At 45.1% G+C, this 21,449-nt stretch overlaps 1 protein-coding gene across 1 annotated transcript in view; it reads right to left on the reverse strand.

Annotated features, from left to right (window-relative positions):
- Positions 1-9,924, reverse strand: part of LOC108523571 (actin-related protein 2/3 complex subunit 1A) — a 41,383-nt gene extending 31,459 nt beyond the window's left edge. Inside the window, 2 exon segments of the mRNA XM_083287437.1 lie at positions 2,808-2,900; positions 9,798-9,924. Of these exon segments, the coding sequence (XP_083143563.1) occupies positions 2,808-2,871 (64 nt within the window). The 5' untranslated portion in view covers positions 2,872-2,900; positions 9,798-9,924.
- Positions 9,925-21,449: the final 11,525 nt, after the last annotated feature.

The raw sequence follows: 21,449 nt of genomic DNA on the forward strand, positions 1-21,449 counted from the left end.
AAAAAAAAAAAAAAAAAAAAAAAGATGGTGAATCTACAGATTCAAAGCAATCTCTGTCAAAATCTCAGTTCACTTCTTAAAAGACATTAACAAGCTGATCCTAAAATTCATATGGAAATGCAAGCGACACAATAACCAAAATAATCTTGAAAATAACAAAGTTGGAACTTATACTTCTTGATTTCAAAACTTACTACCAACTGGGGCCGGGCACAGTGGCTTACACCTATAATCCCAGCACTTTGGGAGGCCGAGGCAGGAGGATCATGAGGTCAGGAGATCAAGACCATCCTGGGTAACACTGTGAAACCCCATCTCTACTAAAAACACACACAAAAAAATTAGCCGGGCGTGGTGGCAGGTGCCTATAGTACCAGCTACTTGGGAGGCTGAGGCAGGAGAATGGCATGAACCTGGGAGGTGGAGCTTGCAGTGAGCCAAAATTGCCCCACTGCACTCCAGCCTGGGCGACAGAGCAAGACTCCGTCTCAAAAAACAAAAAACAAAAAACAAAAAAAAACAGAACTTACTACCAAGCTACAGTAATCAAGACAGATTGGTCCTGAAATTAGGATAAACATAAAGAACAATGGAATAGAATTGGGAGTCCAGAAATAAACTCTCATATTTACAGTCAGTTGATTTTCAAAAAGGGTGCCAAGGCAATTAAATGGGGAGAGGATAGTTTTCAACAAAAGGTGCAGGAAAAACTTGATTATCTTGGCCGGCGTGGTGGCTCATGCCACTAAGTATATCCCAACACTTCTGGAGGCCGAGGCAGGTGGATTGCTTGAGGCCAGGAGTTCGAGGCCAGCCTGGGCGACATAGTGAAACCCTGTCTCTTCTGAAAATACAAAATTTAACCGGGTGTGGTGACACATGCATTAGGATGCTCAGACACGATAATCACTTGAACCTGGGAGGCAGAGGCTGCAGTAAGCTGAGGTTGCACCACTGCGCTCCAGCCTGGATGACAGAGCAAGACTCTGTCTCAATAAATAAATACAGAAAAAAAAAGAAGAAAAAAAAAACCATGAAAACTGGATATCTACATACGAAAGGAACCCTATCTTACAGGATACACAAAAATCAACTCAAAATGGATCAAAGTCGTACATAAAAGGACTAAAGCTTTAAGACTCTTAGAAGGAAACACAGGCATAGGCACACATTGTTGTGATCCTGGATTATGCAATGGTTTCTTTGATACAACAGCAGAAGTACAAACAACAAAAGAAAAATAAGCGAAATTGGACCTTTTCTCTCCAATCCTGCTCTTTCTGAATTTTTATTATTTAATTATTATTATTATTTTTTTTTTGAGAAAGAGAGTCTTGTTCTGTCACCTAGGCTGGAGTGCAGTGGCATGAACATGGCTCACTGTAGCCGTGGACTTCCGGACTCAAGTGATCCTCCCACCTCAGCCTCCCATGTAGCTGGGGCCACAGGCACGTGCTACCACACCCAGCTAATTTTTATTTTTTGTAGAGACGAGGTTTCACTATCTCTCCCAGGCTGATCTCAAACTCCTAGACCCAAGCGATCCTCTCGCCTTGGCCTCCCAAAGTGCTGGAATTACAGAACCGTGCCTGGCAACTTATTCAAAATGAAAAACTTGTGCGTGTCAAAGAATACCTTCAAAGACGTGAAAGGACAACCCACAGAATGGGGGAAAATATTTGATAAGAGACTTGCAGCCAAAATATATAAAGAACTCTTATGACTCAACAATAAAAAGATAATCATATTTAAAACTGGGCAGACATGTCGGAATAGACATTTCTCCAGAGACATACAAATAGCCAACAGGCATGTCAAACAATGTTCATCATTACTCATGAGGGAAATGCAAATCAAAACCACAATGAGATACTACTTTATACCCATTATGATGTCTGCAATAAAGACAGACAAGACTGAACACGGAGGCTCATGCCTGTAATCCCAGCATTTTGGGAGGCCGAGGCAGGCAGGTCATTTCAGGTCAGGAGTTCGAGACCAGCCTGGCCAACATGGTGAGACCCCATCTCTACTAAAAATAAAAAAATTAACCAGGAGTGGTGGCACATGCCTGTAATCCTAGCTACTCAGGAGGCTGCGGCAGGAAAATTGCTTGAACCCGGGAGGCAGAGTTTGCAGTGAGCTGAGATTGTGCCATTGTGAGACTCTGTCTCAAAAACAAAACAAAACAAAACAAACAAACAAAATATATATATATGTACACACACACACACTTTTTGTATTTTTCTTTGCAGAGACAGGGTTTCGCCATGTTGCTCAGGCTGGCCTTGAACTCTTGAGCTCAAGATATTTGCCTGCCTTGGCCCCCCAAAGTGCTAGGATTACAGGCATGAGCCACCGCACGCAGCCTCATCTTGTTATATTATCTGTCACTTTGCTTGCTGGACTGTGCCTACTTCTAAGAGCATTCTCCATCCCTTTCTAGTTTGCTGGAGCTAGAAAACGAGAAACTCACGCTGCTTATGAATAACACAGTAAATACTAGTTAATAAAGCTCTGAGTAGCTCAGGAGCAAACCGCTTGTCTCTGAAACAGCTTATTCTAGGTCCTAGTGCTGTGACTAAACCTGAACTTGGTATGTAACCTCTGCAAAGCCCTTCCTTCACTCTGGGTCTCAGTTTATCTATCTGCAAACCAAAGGACTGACTTAGTTCCCTTCTGAATATACATAATAGATGTATGTTCCTTGCACATGTGATACTGAGATATGTGAGCCCCAAATGTGTCTAAAGATGAAATGTACCAAAGGTACCAAAATACAAAAGCAAAGTTAATAAAATACTCACGAGTACGATCCCTGTTCCAGGCATGACAGGTGATTGGCTCTAGTAAAAACTGATGCAGTGACATTATTCTTAGTGTTTTCAAAGGAGAGAAAGCTGCAATGAACAACAACAAAAAGCATTTTGTACAGTAGGGAAAAGGCAAGTAACCAATGTTTAAGTTGTCTGAGGATCTTAAGATGTTCGGAAATACGCAAAACATTGTTCTCCCATTAAAAAATAATCTGGCCAGGCGCAGTGGCTCACGCTTGTAATCCCAGCACTTTGGGAGGCCAAGGCTGGTGGATCACGAGGTCAGGAGTTCAAGACCAGCCTGGCCGACCTGGTGAAACCCTGTCTCTAGTAAAAATATAAAATTAGCTGGGCGTGGTGGCACACACCTGTAGTTCTAGCTACTAGGGAGGCTGAGGCAGGAGAATTGCTTGCACCCAGGAGGCAGAGGCTGCAGTGAGCCGAGATCATACCACTGCACTCCAGCCTGGGCAACAGAGCGAGATTCTGTCTCAAGGAAAGAGAAAAAAAAAAGGCCGGGCGTGGTGGTCAGGAGATTGAGACCATCCTGGCTAACACGGTGAAACCCTGTCTCTACTAAAAATACAAAAAATTAGCCAGGTGTGGTGGCAGGTACCTGTGGTCCCAGCTACTCGGGAGGCCGAGGCAGGAGAATGGTGAACCTGGAAAGCGGAGCTTGCAGTGAGCCAAGATCACGCCACTGCACTCCAGCCTGGATGACTGAGCGAGACTCCGTCTCAAAAAAAAAAAAAAAAAAAAAAAATTCTGTCTCATTGTCGAAACTTAACCATCTGAATAAATCTAGCATTGTAACAACTAATGTGGAATTTATTCTGTTAAGGGTCATCAATGGACTCTTATACCATGCGTACAGGATAATCCTAGTCTCAAATTATTATCCCACAGATTGCTTACTAACTACAAAGAGAAAAAGATGCTTTTACATTGAAGAAATCTGGCAATCACCACGTGATCAAACTCAGTATTATAAATAGTGGATCAATCTAACCGGATGGGCCTCCTGATGGTAGTCCACACGAAGTACATCATCACTTATAAATAGTGACTTAACTTACCATCCAAATCAGAACACTTCTGAGAGCAAAAATAAACAATGATTATGCCGACACAACAGGTCACAGGGCTATCCTGGAGAAACCTGGGAATATGGTCAACCTACCAGTGAAGTCTTTATGCCAAACATATTTACTCTAAACCCAATCAAGATTCAGACCTAATTTTCAGTTTACAAGAAATAAAGGGTAAAGGAACTAGTCAAACAATACAAGGAGGAAATAAACAGTTAAAGCCAGGGTGTGTGCCATTCTATAGAATAACTGGCCTGGACTATTCCAAAAAGGCAATATGGAGGCAGGGCGCGAACTGTTCTAGAGAGCTATGAAAACCAAATTTGATAAGTGAAAGTTGATTATAATCTATTTCTTTCTTTTTTGTTTTTTGAAACAGAGTCTCACTCTGTTGCCCAGACTGGAGTATAGTGGCACCATCTCAGCTCACTGCAACCGCCACTTCCTGGGCTCAGGTGATCCTCCTGATTCAGCCTCCCAAGTAGCTGGGATCACAGGTGTGCACCACCAGGTCTGGCTAATTTTTCTATTTTTTGTAGAGACGGACTTTCACCACGTTGGCCAGGCTGGTCTTGAACTCCTGGTCTCAAGGGATCCACCCTCCTCAGCCTCCCCAAGTGCTGAGATTACAGGTGTGAGCCACCATGCCTGGCCCATAATCTACATTTTAAATTGGGCAGAAAAGATGTATTTTGTACAATAGGGAAAATTACAATTTAAACTAGATATTACATATGGAATTATTTTCATTTTCTTAGGTAAGATAACGGTATTGACATTAGGTAGGAGAATGTCCTAGCTCTTAGGAGACAAAGATAATCATGAAGTGTTCAGGGATGAAGTATCATGATGGCTTCTGTAACTTCTTTTCTTTTTGTGAGGGTGGCAGGGGAGACAGGGTCTTGCTCTCTCACCCAGGTTTAGAGGGCAGTGGTGCAATCTACGCTTACTGCAGCCTCCGTCTTCTGGGCTTAAGTGATTCTCCCACCTCAGCCTCCTGAGTAGCTGTGGATACGAGCATGCACCGCCAAGCTCAGGTAATTTTTGTAGAGATAGGGTTTCACCATGTTGCTCAGGCTGCTCTGCCTGTCAAGTGATCCACCTGCCTCAGCCTCCCAAAGTGCTGGGATTACAGGCATGAGCCACCATGCCCAGCCACTGTAACTTATTTTCAACAGTTCAGGACAGAAAATATATAGAATGTGAATGTGGCAAAATGCTAACTGGTGAATCTAGGCAAAGAGTATGTAGGTGTTTGTGATAATACTTTTTAAACTTTTAATTGTAACTAAATGAAAAGCAGGAACCTGCAAAACATTAAATTAAAAATTCCCTATTTTATAGGTAACCAAATCTAGATACACTTGAAGAAGCAACCATTACCTGAAATGGCAACATTTTTCAAAAAGCAGCCAGGCTTCCTCTACCCCCAACTTTATCATTTCCAGGAGGCACCCTCACTATAAACTCAAGTTTCAACACACGTAAGTATATGTCATGTTAACCCAGGGTGGAGGCTGAATGTGAGACATGAATTCTGATGCAAGCAGGAAATGAATGGAGGGGTCACTAGAAGGTTGTAAAGTGAACAATGAAAGTTCAGCTGACAAAGCAGAAATCAGTCAGTTAGAAAGCGGAAATAGCACCTCTGCTAACTGGAAAGGAACCCAGGCGAGGTGCGGTGGCTCAAGCCTGTAATCCCAGCACTTTGGGAGGCCAAGGCGGGTGGATCACCTGAGGTCAGGAGTTCCAGACCAGCCTGGCGAACATGGCGAAACCGTTTCTACTAAAAATACAAAAATGAGCTGGGCATGGTGGCAGGCACCTGTAATTCCAGCTACTCAGGAGGCTGAGGCACAAGAATCTCTTGAATATGGGAGGTGGAGGTTGCAGTGAGCCAAGATGGTGCCACAGCACTGTAGCCTGGGTAACAGAGGGCGACTCTGTATCCAAAAAAAAAAAAAAAGGAGGGTGGAACCCAAAGGTAAGTGCAACTTTAAATAAAAAACATCCAATATCTTGAACTGGCAGAGAAATGCTAGTATTTCATATTCTATTCTAAGAGTAAAGATAAAGTCATTACTTTCTTCTTTTATACAGTCTAGAAAGCAAACTACAACTCACAAAGAAAAAGCTTAGGAATTGGCAATTTAAAAAAAGTTTTAAATGAATTCAAATGAGAATGTTTAATTTTTTTTTAAAAGAACTTCCAGATACTCACTGCATGCTTCTCTCTTTATCTCTGATATCAGATGCTCACTCCAAATTGTTCCATCACAACAGATTTTAGTTACAGCTACTCAAAATAACACGCTGTCATAAAATAACTCCTTAATTAAAAGTGCTTTAGTTCAAAAGCCACATTGGATAAGCTTATTTGTTAACTAAAAATAAAATTGGTCTGCAAATCAGTAATTTGATGCGAATATCTGCGTGCCATAAAAGTACATGTTTCACGTCCAGTTGAAAAGTACAGCTGCAGAAAAAGGCTTTCTCAGGTTCAACTCAGTTTTATAAGCAATGTAGCAAAGACTTCAAAAGAGGTGGCCATTTACACAACAGTGTAATTACTTCTAAAATTTCTAATTTTGCCATATCATTCAAGTTCCATATTTGGACATACACTCAAGACCTGTACTTCTTTTATAATCAGGTGGCTATTTTAAGTCTGTAGGCCAAGACAACGCTCATGTTTGTCAAATTTAGAATGCACCTAGCAAACACAGCTTGCATTCATGAAACCCAGTGAATGCAGAAGAAATTCCTAATAGCCTGAATTATGTACCAAGAAAGGGTACCTTCTGTCACAGGGTGATAATTATAATTTCTAAACTATGGTTAATGTTTGAGTGAAATCTGAAAAGTTTTGTCTTAATAGAGCTAGACAGGGAGAAAAGGGGACAAATAAAAATGTCAGGAACTCCTCCTCCCTTTTCTTTTTTATCTTTTCTTTTCTTTTTTTTTTTTTCTTGAGACAGAGTCTCTGTCACCCAGGTTGGAGTACAGTGGCACGATTTCGGCTCGTTGCAAGCTCCACCTCCCGGGTTCACACCATTCTCCTGCCTCAGCCTCCCGAGTAGCTGGGACTACAGGTGCCTGCCACCACGCCTGGCTAATTTTTTTGTATTTTCAGTAGAGACGGGGTTTCACAGTGTTAGCCAGGATGGTCTTGATCTCCTGACCTCATGATCCGCCCGTCTCGGCCTCCCAAAGTGCTGGGATTACAGGCGTGAGCCACCGCGCCCGGCCCCCTCATCCCTTTTCTTTATCTATCACACTGAATACAGAGTCATTCTGATGTATGGCTAGCCATGGGCTCTGAAGCCGAGGCTGGATTTGAACCCTGGCTTTTGACACACACTAGCTATGAGACCCTGGGCAAGTCACTTGACATGTCTAAATATCATTTTTTTCTTCTGTAAAGTGGATATACCACTGACATCACAAGGAGAATTAAATGAGACAACATGTGAAAGCAAGTAGTACAGAGCATAGCCTGAAAATACATGCCAGTAGGTTCCCTTTCTTCCTTTGACCCAAGGCTTTTTTTTTTTTTTTTCAGATGGAGTTTTGCTCTTGTTGCACAGGCTGGAGTGAAATGACGCGATCTCAGCTCACCGCAACCTCTGTCTCCTGGGTTCAAGTGATTCTCCAGCCTCAGCCTCCCAAGTAGCTGGGATTACAGGTGCGTGCCACCATGCCTGGCTAATTTTGTATTTTTAGTAAAGACGGGGTTTCTCCATGTTGGTCAGGCTGGTCTTAAACTCCTGACCTCAGGTGATCCACCCGCCTCAGCCTCCCAAAGAGTTGGGATTACAGGCGTAAGCCACTGCGCCTGGCCAACCCAAGGCTTTTAAACCAACCATAGAACCCACCAGTTAGTTTCCTCCAGCTTGGAAACGTTGACATATGCTATAAATTCTTGGCCCTACTCCTTTGGAGCTTGAAAGTATTCACACAAGTGGGAATTTCCATCCGCTATTTAGGGTCAGTTTTTAAGACTGTGATTCACCTAGTTCCTAATCACTCTCATTACCCAATCTAGCAACATCAAGTACTCCAACAAGGTCACCACACCCTCCTCAACATTCAGACAGGCCATTTTAAACTTCTTTATGTAGGATTTGTTTCAGCATTGGATGAGACAATTAGATCAAAGTATTACCACTCCCCATCCAAAATAGGAGTTTTCCAAAATGGTCCCTTCCTTTAACTGTGATTAACAGATGTACTCCAGAAGATCTCCGAATACTTTGTGGGAGAAAATAGCCATATAAGCTGGGTGTGGTGTCTCACACCCCAAATCCCAGCAGTTTGGGAGGTCGAGGTGGGAGGATAGCTTGAGCTCAGGAGCTCCAGACCAGCTTGGGCCACATATGGAGTCTTTACAAAAAATACAAAAAAGAAAAAAAAAAAAAATCAGCCAAGCGCAGTGGCTCATGCCTGTAGTCCCAGCTACTCCGAGGGCTGAGGCAGGAGAATCGCTTCAACTCAGGAGGTGGAGGTTGCAGTGAGCCGAGATCACACCACCACACTCCAGCCTGGGTGACAGAGTGAGGCTCTATCTCCAAAAATAAATAAATAAAAATAAATGAAAATTAGCCCAGCGTGGTGGCACATGCCTGTAGTCTCAGCTACTCAGGAGGCTGAGGTGGGAGGATCTCTTAAGCCCAGGAGGTCGAGGCTGCAGGACACACACAAAAAAGGAAACAACAGCCACACAGTTACCCACTCCCTAACAGGACAAAAACACCTTCCTGACTGATGCCCCTCCTTTGTTTTTAGATACCTGAAAACCCAGGCCCTATGTGAAACCGAAAGATTAGATAAAATTGAGAAGAGAGGGCAGAACTAAGATAATCTCGGCAATTTAAGCTATGAGTTGACGTAGACAGAAGGTTCCAAAGCTGCAAAACAGATGGCTTTATAATCAAAGATTCTAAGCTATAAATGATTAAGTGCCTATCATGTTCCCAGCAGCGTTCTAAATACCGGGATGGGGCCAGAAACATAAATAAGGCTGACACCATTCTGGTCTTCAAGTCTGGAGGGTTGGTGTTTGGGGAGAGTGGAGGAGGTAGAAAAGGAAAGGAAGACGGACATGCATAGAATGCCCAGAAGCAGTCATAATAGCTAATATTTATTGATCACCTACTCTGGGCCAGGAACTATTCTAAGCAATTTACGCAAATAAGCTCATTTGATCCTTAGCAAAACGGTAAGAATCTTTTTATTGCAGATGAGGAAACAGGCACAGAGAAGCATCTTCCCAGGATCACCCAGCAAAAGTGGCGGTGCCAGGATTGGCATAAAAGATTCCAACAAGCGAATAAGAGCGCCGAGAAGGGAGAAATTTTGACTTGGGGGAAGGCGGTGCTCATGCAGGGGAATCTTAAAGAACTCGGGAGAAGGTTTTTCTCGAGATCGGGAAGGTTCCCCAATAACTGAAGGATTGAGGGCTGCCCTAGAGAGCAGGCAAACATCCTATGGGCGCCTATTGTATGCAGGGATCGACTCTAGGCGCTAAAGAGATGAAAAGTCCCGCAGATCGCTCGATTAGGGGAGATCCTTCTGCTTGACACAATTTTAAAGACGGTGACAAATGCCCCCAGCAGAGATGCAAGTAGGACCCTGGGGGAGAAGAAGGGGCCGTTAATTCGGTCATCGGAGGAGGCTAGGAGCTCGAACATCCTGAGAGAAGCTCCAGGGGATCCACAGAGAAAGGGGATCCCCGCCCCCTCAGGAGGCCCGGGCCGGGAGACCCGGCCGCGCCTCAGCCTCGGGGCCCCGCGGCCTAAGACCCCGTCTCACTGCCCCCGCGGTTCCAAGTCCGGCGCGAGGCCTGGACAAGAGAGGCTGATAGGTTGCGACGCTCGCCCCTGCTGGCCGTTACCTGGGATCGGGGGAGTCCGGACGAGCTCGGAGCGGAGGATTCGCGGACTCTGGGCAGTCGACGCGAACAGGCTCCGGCGGGCGCGGGCGGAGGACGGAAGCCCAGAGGGAGCGGCTGACAGATCCCGGAAGTGGCCACAACGCCTGCGCGTTGCGGCCGCGCGGGCCGTCCGCACATGCGCACAGCTCGGGCGTGCAGTCCGGGGCTAGGCAGTCTGTGGAGCAGGAGGTTACGCTGTCCGATCGACTTGGTACCGGTGGCGGCCCTTCAGAGGAAATGCGGCCCCACGGAACCCCTGGCAAGTGCTGGCGAAGCGGCATGGTCATCTCACTCCGTTCCTCAACTAATTTCCTCACAATCGCGAGCCGAAGTGTGGCGCCTTGGCAGTTTCGCAAGTTCTTTTGTCAGGAGATGAGTGACTGAGGATTGGGGGTCTTTGGAGCTCTTGGACCTGACGAACGATTAAGTTTTTCTCCCTTCAGAGAGCCAAGGTCAGAGCCAGTCGACCTCAGCGCTGCTCCCTGCAGGGAGCCTCCGCCCCCGCGGTGATCCCTCTATGGAAAACCCCGGAAGCCCCCCGGGAACATTCTCGACCCTTCCTGGGGCAGGATCACTTGTTCCCTGCTGCCAAGATGGCGCCTCAGGGAAAAAGGGTTGGGGGAACTTGGCAAGGCCCCCAATTCACAGAGGACAGAGCCTGTCCCGCAGATGCAGCTTCTGAGAAATGCCCTGATCCCCACCTGCACCCAGGCTGCTGCCCTTGAACCCGTAGAAATTCTGGAGCAGCCCCAGCCCCTCAGATGGGGCTACTCGAGAGCTTTTCTTTTTTCTTTCTTTTTCTCTTTTTTTAGACAGGTTCTCGATCTGTAGCCCAGGCTGGAGTGCAGTGGCGCGATCATAGCTCACTGCAGCCTGGAACTCCTGGGCTCAAGCGATCCTCCCGCCTCAGCACCCCATGTAGCTGGGACTACAAGTGCACCACCACGCCTGGCTAATTTTTATTTTATTTTTTGGTAGAGACACAGTCTTGCTGTGTTGCTCAGGTTGGTCTTGAACTCCTGGGCTCAAGCTGTCCTTCCTCTTTTTTTCTGAGACGGAGTCTCGCTCTGTCGCCCAGGCTGGAGTGCAGTGGCCAGATCTCAGCTCACTGCTAGCTCCGCCTCCCGGGTTTACGCCATTCTCCTGCCTCAGCCTCCCGAGTAGCTGGGACTACAGGCGCCTGCCACTATGCCCGGCTAGTTTTCTGTATTTTTTTAGTAGAGACAGGGTTTCACTGTGTTAGCCAGGACGGTCTCGATCTCCTGACTATGTGATCCGCCCGTCTCGTCCTCCCACAGTGCTGGGATTACAGGCGTGAGCCACCGCGCCCCGCCGTTGTCCTTCCTCTTTGGCCTCTCAAAGCCCTCGGATTACAAGTGTGAGCCACTGTGTCTGGCTAATTTTTGTATTTTTTGTAGAGATGAGGTTTTCCTATGTTGTCCAGGCTTGTCTTGAGCCCCTGGGCTCAAGCAGTCCTCCAGCCTCTGCTTCCCAAAGCGCTGAGTGTGAGCCCACCCGTGCCAGGTCAACCAAGGGCTTCTCTCCTTCCCTTTGGTATTTACAAGTTTTATCCCAATGCTTGGTTGTAAGGTGAGGTTTACGTAGGTGTACTTGTCAAACTCTCAATTTCAGACCGCTTTGTTCTTTTTGAGACGGAGTGTTGCTCTGTCGCCCAGGCTGGAGTGCAGTGGCGCCATCTCGGCTCACTGTAACCTCTGCCTCCCGGGTTCAAGCGATTCTCCTACCTTAACCTCCCGAGTAGCTGGGAGTACAGCCGCGCGCCACCATGCCCGGCGAATTTTTGTATTTTTAGTAGAGACGGGGTTTCACAATGTTGGCCACGGTGGTGTCGAACTCCTGATGACTTCAGGTGATCCCGCCTGCCTCAGCCTCCCAAAGTGCTAGGATTACAGGCGTGAGCCACCGTGCCCCACCAGACCCGCTATGCTCTTTGGAGTTAGTGCAGAGGTCCCCAACCTCCTGGCGGCTGACGGGTACTGGTCTGTTGCCTTTTAGGAACCCATTGGCACATGAGGTGAGCAAGACGAGCCAACGAAGTGTCATCTGTATTTACAGCCGCTCCCCATCTCTCGCATTACCGCCTGAGCTCTGCCTCCTGTTGCATCAGTGGGGGCATTAGATTCTCATAGGAAAGTGAACCCTATTGTGAACTGCATATGTGAGGGATCTAGGTTGCATGCTCGTATAAGAATCTAATGCCTGATGGTCTAAAACCATCCCACCCCTCTCTCCCTGCCCCTGCCGTCTAGTCTGTGGAAAAATTGTCTTCCATGAAACTGATCCCTGGTGCCAAAAAGATTGGGGACCACTGAGTTAGTGAATCCAGCTGTTCATGGAGCACCTCTGCACTGAAAGTCACTGATTTTAACTCTGCCCCATGGTTACAAAGTCTTTGGTCATAGGGTAATCGAGCAGATGGAGCATAAAGACCATTGTACATTCATTACGGTCTCCAAGAGACAGCTTGGGAAAGGGAGGACAGCAGTTGTGGAAAGCAGGGTTTCTTGTGTGTCTGCAAGTTACATGAATCAATTTCCAAGTATGTAGAGGAGTTTATGAAGATCCCACCTCTTTACAAGGAACGCATACTGCTTTGATGGAATTTATAATCTGAATAGACGAGAGTGACAAATGCAAATTAATACCAGACTTTATGATAAGTGACAAGAAATGTTAGCCCCAGAAAATAACAGACATTTACTCTTAGTCACTGGTTCTGATTTGGAATAGTATTTTGCAGTTTAGCCTAACCAAAGCTTACCTTTTGATGCATTTCACTTTTTTTTTTTTTTTTTTTTTTTGAGATGGAGTCTTGCTTTATCACCCAGGCTGGAATGCAATGGGGTGATCTCAGCTCACTGCAACCTCTGCCTCCCAGCTTCAAGCGATTCTCCTGCCTCTGGCTCCTGAGTAGCTGGGATTACAGGCGCACGCCACCACACCCAGCTAATTTTTGATTTTTAGTAGAGACAATGTTTCACCATGTTGGTCAGGCTGGTCTTGAACTCCTGACCTCGTGATCCATCCGCCTCGGCCTCCCAAAGTGCTGGGATTACAGGGGNACCTCTTTACAAGGAACGCATACTGCTTTGATGGAATTTATAATCTGAATAGACGAGAGTGACAAATGCAAATTAATACCAGACTTTATGATAAGTGACAAGAAATGTTAGCCCCAGAAAATAACAGACATTTACTCTTAGTCACTGGTTCTGATTTGGAATAGTATTTTGCAGTTTAGCCTAACCAAAGCTTACCTTTTGATGCATTTCACTTTTTTTTTTTTTTTTTTTTTTGAGATGGAGTCTTGCTTTATCACCCAGGCTGGGAATGCAATGGGGTGATCTCAGCTCACTGCAACCTCTGCCTCCCAGCTTCAAGCGATTCTCCTGCCTCTGGCTCCTGAGTAGCTGGGATTACAGGCGCACGCCACCACACCCAGCTAATTTTGATTTTAGTAGAGACAATGTTTCACCATGTTGGTCAGGCTGGTCTTGAACTCCTGACCTCGTGATCCATCCGCCTCGGCCTCCCAAAGTGCTGGGATTACAGGGGTGAGCCACCACACCCGGCCCACTTGATATTTTATGAGTCATTCCAAATGGTAGAATCTCAGCTCTAAGCGGGGCTCTTAAAGTTAAACCACCTATTCTGTAACTGAAGAAAAAGGACCAGCGTATTTTGACACTTGAGGGCTTTTTTTGTTTTGTTTTGTTTTGTTTTGAGACGGTGTCTTGCTCTGTCGCCCAGGCTGGAGTGCAGTGGCGTGATCTCAGCTCACTGCAACCTCCACTTCCCTGGTTCAAGCGGTTCTCATGCCTCAGCCTCCGGAGTAGCTGGGCTTACAGGCGTGCGCCACCACACCTAGCTAATTACTGTATTTTTAGTAAAGATGGGATTTTGCCATGTTGGCCAGGCTGATTTTGAACTCTCGGCCTCAAGTGATCCACACACCTTTGGCCTCCCAAAGTGCTGGGATTACAAGCATGAGCCATCACACCTGGCCTGAAACCTGAAGGTTCTGATACAAGGAAGGGTTGCGGGACTGGCCACCTGCTCTGGCCTTACCTGTTATACCATCATGCCCTGCTATAAAAGCCAACCATCAGGGTTCTAAGGAGGGTGAGTGAGTTTTAGTGTTTATTTTTAAGGCATGTGTGATGTAGTATCCAAAATGCAGACTCAACCTTTTAAAAAATTAGTATCATGGGTGAGGGGCGGCTGTCTGGGTGGCTTGTGAGTAAAAGGATTTGCCAAGACAGTTGTAGACAAAGGCAGATTTGTTAGAGAAAGTAGGAAGATACGAGAAGGCAACAGGCAGAATCAGCAGAAGAGCAGCCGACTGCAAAGAAAGGCTTGCTGGGGATTTTTATGGAATAGTGTTTATGCTGTAATCGTTGGGCGCAGGAAGATTGTGAGTTATTTGCAGAAGAGGGCTGTGTGTCTGGACCATGAAGAATGGCAGACTTGTAGTTTACCTGCTTCTTCTTTGCTTTCCCCTGCTCCCACCATCCTGACTCTTTTTCCCTAATTAGACTTCACAATTAGTGCCAGGGAAGGTGGTACTTAGAAGTGGGCAATGGAAGGGAGGGAGGGGTTGGCCACTACTGTGGGTGATTTTGTTTGCTTTGCCGATTGGATTGGAATTGGAATTGAGTTGAATTAGAATTTGGTCAAGATTCAAGTCATCAAATATTTAATAAATATTCAACCAAGTGCCAAGTATTGTGTTAATGAGTAGAGTAAGATCCTTCTGTTCTCAAATAATTTAGAGGTTAGGATATGACCAGTCCACAAATTATTTTATCTTATTTTATAGACCGGGGATGCTGCTAAAATAATTTTAAATACGAGGAAATGCACAATACCTTGAACCTGGAAGGTCCTGGTTAACATTCCTTGAATGGAAGTGAGAATGAATGAAGGCGAACAATCTGGATGTCAAAGGACACAGAGGTTACTGCTAGTTGAGAATGGAAGGTGGGGCTTATATAGACACGTCAGGAACATAATTCATCATAGTTTAGGAAGGTTACATGTTTGTAAAGGCGTAAGGATTTCCTTTTCAGGAGAGCTTGATTTAATAACTGGAATGTGGAGTTGGAGAGTCAGAAGATTGTTTTTTGCTTGTGCCAACAGCTGAAACGGTGAACAATTACTGCAGATCTGCCAATAGTGTCTGCCATCTAGTCACCAAAAAGACTGTTGGAAATACTGAATCAATGCCAATAAAAGCTATAAACAAAAGGACCAAACTATTAATGCGTATTCTGTGTTACTAGTTAACAATCATCCTTATGCTTTAGATATTGTCCTAATTGCTGGGCATGGTCCCAGTGGGGAAGGCTTCCTATGGAAAGGATTCTGTACAGTTCAATACAGGTGAACTGAAAAATGCATGTGATTTTTTCCACTGTTCACTCAGCTCATTTCCATAGGACAGAGATGGGAACAGTCACGGGATATCTAGGGGCATAGGGTAGTCTCAGGTGGTATGTATAAATAGCATACTATCACAAATACCATACTTGTAAGACAAGCACACGAGCATACTTGGGAATTCCCTGTATTACTTACCTAATTTGATAAATGAAATCTGTAATCCATGAACATGTAAATCTCCTCGAGGCCAGAGCCACTTAGACATTTTGTTTCCGACACATTTTTCCATGTTATGCAAAGCTTAGATTATTTTAATAAAAGGTGGTTTCATTCTGGAGCCATCTAGCACCCTCATCCACCAGTCATTTCGTTAGCATAGAGAGAGACACTTACCACTCCAGAGATTCCAAAGGTCTTAAAAGCTCCTGTGTGAGGAACTGGGAGCTAAGACCAAATATTATAACAAAAGATGTTTCAGTTACTGATGGACAAGTACGAGGTGTGTGGGAAGGGGCACAGAGCTTCCATATCCTCTCTGGGCGCACCACCCTCCCAGCACCACCACGTGTTCTCTAACCCAGATGCTCTCCAGACCTCATCATTTAAGGTTTTTATGGATGTTCTATAACGTAGGCATGATGATTAAATCACTGGCCATTGGTAATTGAAATCTCCAGCTCCTCTCATCCCTGGAGGTTGAGGGGTGGGACTGAAAATTCCTACCCTCTAATCACAGGGCACAGGGTTGGTTCCTCAGGCAATTAGTTTCATTCTGGAGCCATCTAGCACCGTCATCCACCCGTGGTCTCATTAGCATACAAAAAGACACCAGAGATTCCAAGGGGCTTAAAATCTCCTATGTGAGGAACTGGGATCTAAAACCAAATATTTATAACAAAAGATGTTAGGCTGGGCACGGTGGTTCACACCTGTAATCCCGGCAATTTGGGAGGTTGAGGTGGGTGGATCACCTGAGGTTAGGCATTCAAGACTAGCCTGGCTGACATGGCAAAACCCTGTCTCTACTAAAAATACAAACATTAGCCTGGCGTGGTAGCAGGCACCTGTAATCCCAGCTACACAGGAAGCTGAGGCAGGAAAATCACTTGAACCCGGGAGGCGGAGGTTGCAGTGAGCCGAGATCACCCCACTGCGCTCCAGCCAGGGGATACAGCAAGACTGTCTCAAAAAAAAAAAAAAAAAAGATGTTCCTATCACCCCTATTATACAGGATAGTATAACAATTTTAAAAGCTCTATGTCAGAAACCAAATATATATATATATGTGTGTGTGTGTGTGTGTGTGTGTATATATATTTATTTATTTATTTATTTTGAGATGGAGTCTCACTCTGTTGCCCAGGCTAGAGTGCAGTGGCGCGATCTCGGCTCACTGCAACCTCCACCTCCCGGGTTCAAGCAATTCTCCTGTCTCAGCCTCCCAAGTAGCTGGGACTATAGGCGTGTGCCATCATGCCTGGCTAATTTTTTGTATTTTTAGAAGAGATGAGGTTTCTCCCTGTCGGCCAGGATGGTCTTGAATGCCTGACCTCAAGTGATCCACCTTGGCCTCCCAAAGTGCTGGGATTACAGGCGTGAGCCACTGTGCCCGACCTATATTTCTTAGTATGTCATGCTTGGATCATTTTATGTGTCAACTTGACTAGGCCGCAGGGTGCCCAGATATTTGGTCAAACATGATTCTGGGTGTTTCTGTGAGTATGCTTTGGGGTGAGGTTGACGTTTAAATCAGTAGACTGAATAAAGCAGATTGGCCTCCCTAATGTGGGTGGGCCTCATCTAATCAGTTGAAGGCTTGAATAGAACAAAAGTCTTACCCTCTCCTGAGTAAGAGAATATTCTCCTTCCTGATGTCATTTTTTTTTTTTTTCCTCAATCCTGGAGCCAATCCAAGATCAATTGCTGCACTTAATTCTTTTTAGTCTAATCTGGAAGTTCCTCACCTCAGTCTTTTTTTTTTTTTTCCAGAGATGAGGTCTTGCTGTGTTGCCCAGGGTGGAGTGCAGTGGCTATTCACAGGTGTGGTCATAGCTACTATAGCCTCAAACCCCTGGGCTCAGGTGAGCCTTTTGAACTAGAACATTGGCCTTTTCTGGTTCTGCAGAAGCTTCCAACCTTCAGATTTGAACTGGGACACTGGCTTTGCAGATTTTGATCTTGCCAACCTTCATAATTGCGTGAGTCAATTTTCCATGTCTCTATATCTCTATATAATATCTCCTATTCTGTTTCTCTAGAGAACCCTGACTAGTGTAACAGGTATTTCCCAAGACTCCCCATCTTTGGAGGGCCCCAGACCCCTGAAAGGCTGTCAGAAGTACTGCTTAGGGCTGGGTGCAGTGGCTCACACCTGTAATCTCAGCACTTTGGGAGGCCGAGGCAGGTGGATTACCTGAGGTCAGGAGTTTGAGACCAGCCTGGCCAACATGATGAAACCCTGTATCTACTGAAAATACAAAAATTAGCTGGGCGTCGTGGCGCACGCCTGTAATCCCAGCTACTCCAGAGGCTAAGGCAGGAGAATCTCTTGAACCCGGGAAGTGGAGGTTGCAGTGAGCTGAGATGGCGCCACTGCACTCCAGCCTGGGTGACAGAGCGAGACTCCTTCTCAAAAAAAAAAAGAAAAAAGAAAAAAGAAAAAAAGTACTGCTTAGGCTCTCAGCCACCTGTTCTGGAATCAGCAAGTAGCCCTTGGGGTAAAACAGTCCTACTGATGGGCTCAGTCTCTTACATACTCTGTTCTCTTGGACATTGACCTGGTAGGTATTTACTGTCTCATTAGTGCTCGCTTATCTTTGAGTAGATATTTTGTATATTTTGTCTACTTTTCTAATGATCACTAATGGGAGGGTTGTCTGTTGCCCCATGCTCCATTACCAGAATCATTTGGCAAGTAGCCATTTAAAAGAAGAATCCCATTTGTCCATTTCAGTTTGCTAAATCTTATTGCATTTAATTATCTATCTTTAACTCATTATTATGTTGTTGTTTACTGTACATGTTAGTTGCAGGTTGGGGAGAATATCTAATTCTCATTCAATAGAGTGCATATCATTGTGTACTATTGCAAACATAATCACCATGGAATTCATTAAGTGTTAAATAATTAGATAATTCATGTTTAAATGTCTATATTATGCAGAAATGTTTGGAGAATTGTTTTATAGATGTTTAAGAGGGTTTTAGTGATATTTGGAGAAAGTGGAGTTTCTGGACAGGCTGGGAATACATTCCTATTTTCTCATTTAAAATAACTTCATATAGGCTTATTTGATCTGAGAATTGTTTTCAGGAATGAATTAACCTGGGAGGATCATAGTTCTAAATGTAGCATATAGCGTACCTCTGTTTTGCATGCTTATATCACAAATATATTTGTAGGCTTCTTACCATATCACACTCCCCAGGAAGATGTTGACAAAAGCCTCATAATCCCCCACCTGGAGAGAAGTTAACCAATAGAAGAGTGTCTCTAGGAGGAAATGTAAAGTGGTAGAAAATCGCAAGTCTAATGGTTGTTTTTATAGGAACCCTAAATGAAATAGCTGGTTTGCTCATGAGTGTAACCATTCTTGCTTGATTCTTACTTCTGCACCTGAACTGTAAGTGCGAGTGAGCCTAAGAATATTGGCCCATCCACATCTGCCCTCTAAGTGATCTCACAGGCTCTTGGCTTCAGCCACCACCCATAGGCTGCCAACCCGCAGATCTGTGTCTCAGTTTGTTCCTGACCCCTATTAATTCTTACTGCTCCTGAGAGTCTCCACCTGGTGTCTCATCACCTCCCACCTCAGTTCAATCCATGTCAAACCTGGTGTTTCCCTCTGCTCCCCACCTCAGATTCTGCTCTCCTCTACCTCTCAGTCCGAGGTATCATCATCCACCACAGATTGATTAATGGCCCCCAGAAAGTTAGTTACCAAGTCATAGCATCTCCACCTCCTATGTATTTCTTTTTTTCCTTAAAAACTTTCAAACCTACAGAAAAGTTGCAAAATATGTGAGAATAATGAATATCAATATACCTGTTTCCTTAAATTTACCAGTTCTGAACATTTTGTCACATTTTCTCTCTCTCTTTCTCATATATATATATGTTTTATATATGTATCCGTGTAATAGTAATAGTGATATTATTATTTGTTGAGTCATTTGTAAGTCACAGACATGAGACTCTTCACTCCTCATACTTTAGTATGTATCTCTGGAGAACACGGAACTTCTCTTTAACAACTGTAATACAATTAAATTTAGGACATTTAACATTAATTCAATGTTATTTACTATAATAATAAATACATTAATTACAAATCTTAATGTAACAAATTAATATGTTCGTTAGAAGTTTATATTCAAATTTCACTTGTGCCAATAATGTCTTTTTCTACTTTTTTTTTTTTTTTTTCATTTTTCAGACAGAGTCTCGCCCCGTCGCCTAGGCTGGAGTGCAGTGGTGCGATCTCAGCTCACTGCAACCTCTGCCTCCAGGGTTCAAGCAATTCTCGTGCTTCAACCCCCTGAGTAACTGGGATTACAGGTGCGGGCCACTATGCCCGGCTAAGTTTTGTGTTTTTAGTAGAGACGGAGTTTCACCATGTTGCCCAGGCTGGTCTCAAACTCCTGGACTAAGTGATCTGCCTGCGTCAGGCACCCAAAGTGCTGGGATCACAGGTATGAGCCACTGTGCCTGGTCAATAATGTCCTTTCTACCTTTTTTTACCCCTTCAATCCTGGAACTAATCTGAGATCAATTGTTGCACTTAGTTCTTATGTTTCTTTAGTCTAATCTGGAACAGTTCTTCACCTCAGTCTTTTTTTTTTTTTTTTGAGATGGGGTCTTGCTGTGTTGCCCAGGATAGAGTGCAGTGGCTATTCACAGGTGCGATCATAGCTACCACAGCCTTGAACTCCTGGGCCCAAGTGACCCTGCCTCAGCCTCCCAAGTATCCCAAGTAGCTGGGACTAGAGACAAGGTCCTCAGCCTTTTTTTGTTTGTTTGTTTTTTGTTTTGACTTTTGTGGATTTGGGAGTCTTTTTTTTCTTTTTGAAACGAAGTCTGCACACCCAGGCTGGAGTGCAGTGGTGTAATCTCGGCTCACTACAACCTCTGCCTCCTGGGTTCAAGCGATTCAAGCCTTCTGAGTAGCTGGGATTACAGGCGTGTGCCACCACGCCCGGCTAATTTTTGTCTTTTTAGTAGAGACGGGGGTTTCACCATGTTGGTCAGGCTGGTCTCGAACTCCTGACCTTGTGATCTGCCAGCCTCAGCCTTCCAAAGTGCTGGGATTACAGGCATGAGCCACTGCACCTGGTGGAGCTGGGAGTCTTAAACAGCCCACACCAGTTGTTTTCTAGAATGTTCCTTGATGGAGGTAGACACCTTAATCAAGTGATCAAAGTTGACATCATGAATAGAGTTTAGGTTGGCATCATGTGTCTTCCAGTGTGATGCAGCAGGTGAGATACAACTTCACCTACATTATATAGAGGACCTGAATCGGATCATGAGGAAACCACTGGACACATCTCTTTCACCCTTAGAATAAAGTCTGCACCCCATAACAAGTCACAGAGGTCTCTGTGATCTGTCACCTTTGTCTCTGACCACATCGTCTATGTGGTGGACACTGGCTGCCCGCACAACACCTTTCCCTACATGGCTTCTCTACTTTTGTTCTGGTGGCTCTCAGGGAAGCTAGGCCCTCCCCAAGTCCGGGAAATGAACCACGATTGGTCCATGTCTAATGCAGCAAGCCCATTCCCACTTGCCGCTAATTGGTTTAGGGATGGCAGTGTGCACCATTTCTGCTAATCAACACGAGTTCATTTCATGGGGAGCTTCTGGAAAAAAAATGTACTCCTTGATAAAAGGATGGCAAGTTCAGGCCGGGCACGGTGGCTCACGCCTGTAATCCCAGCACTTTGGGAGGCCGAGGCGGGCGGATCATGAGGTCAGGAGATCAAGACCATCCTGGCTAACACTGTGAAACCCCATCTCTACTAAAAATACAAAAAAATTAGCTGGCTGTGGTGGCGGGCGCCTGTAGTCCCAGCTACTCTGGGGTTTGAGGCAGGAGAATGGCGTGAACCCGGGAGGTGGAGCTTTCAGTGATCGGAGATCGCACCACTGTACTCCAGCCTGGGCACAGAGCGAGACTCCATCTCAAAAAAAAAAAAAAAAAAAAAAAA

The sequence above is a fragment of the Rhinopithecus bieti genome, unplaced genomic scaffold (genome assembly GCF_001698545.2).
Source record: "Rhinopithecus bieti isolate Rb0 unplaced genomic scaffold, ASM169854v2 scaffold_2723, whole genome shotgun sequence".
Classification (NCBI taxonomy): Eukaryota; Metazoa; Chordata; class Mammalia; order Primates; family Cercopithecidae; genus Rhinopithecus; species Rhinopithecus bieti.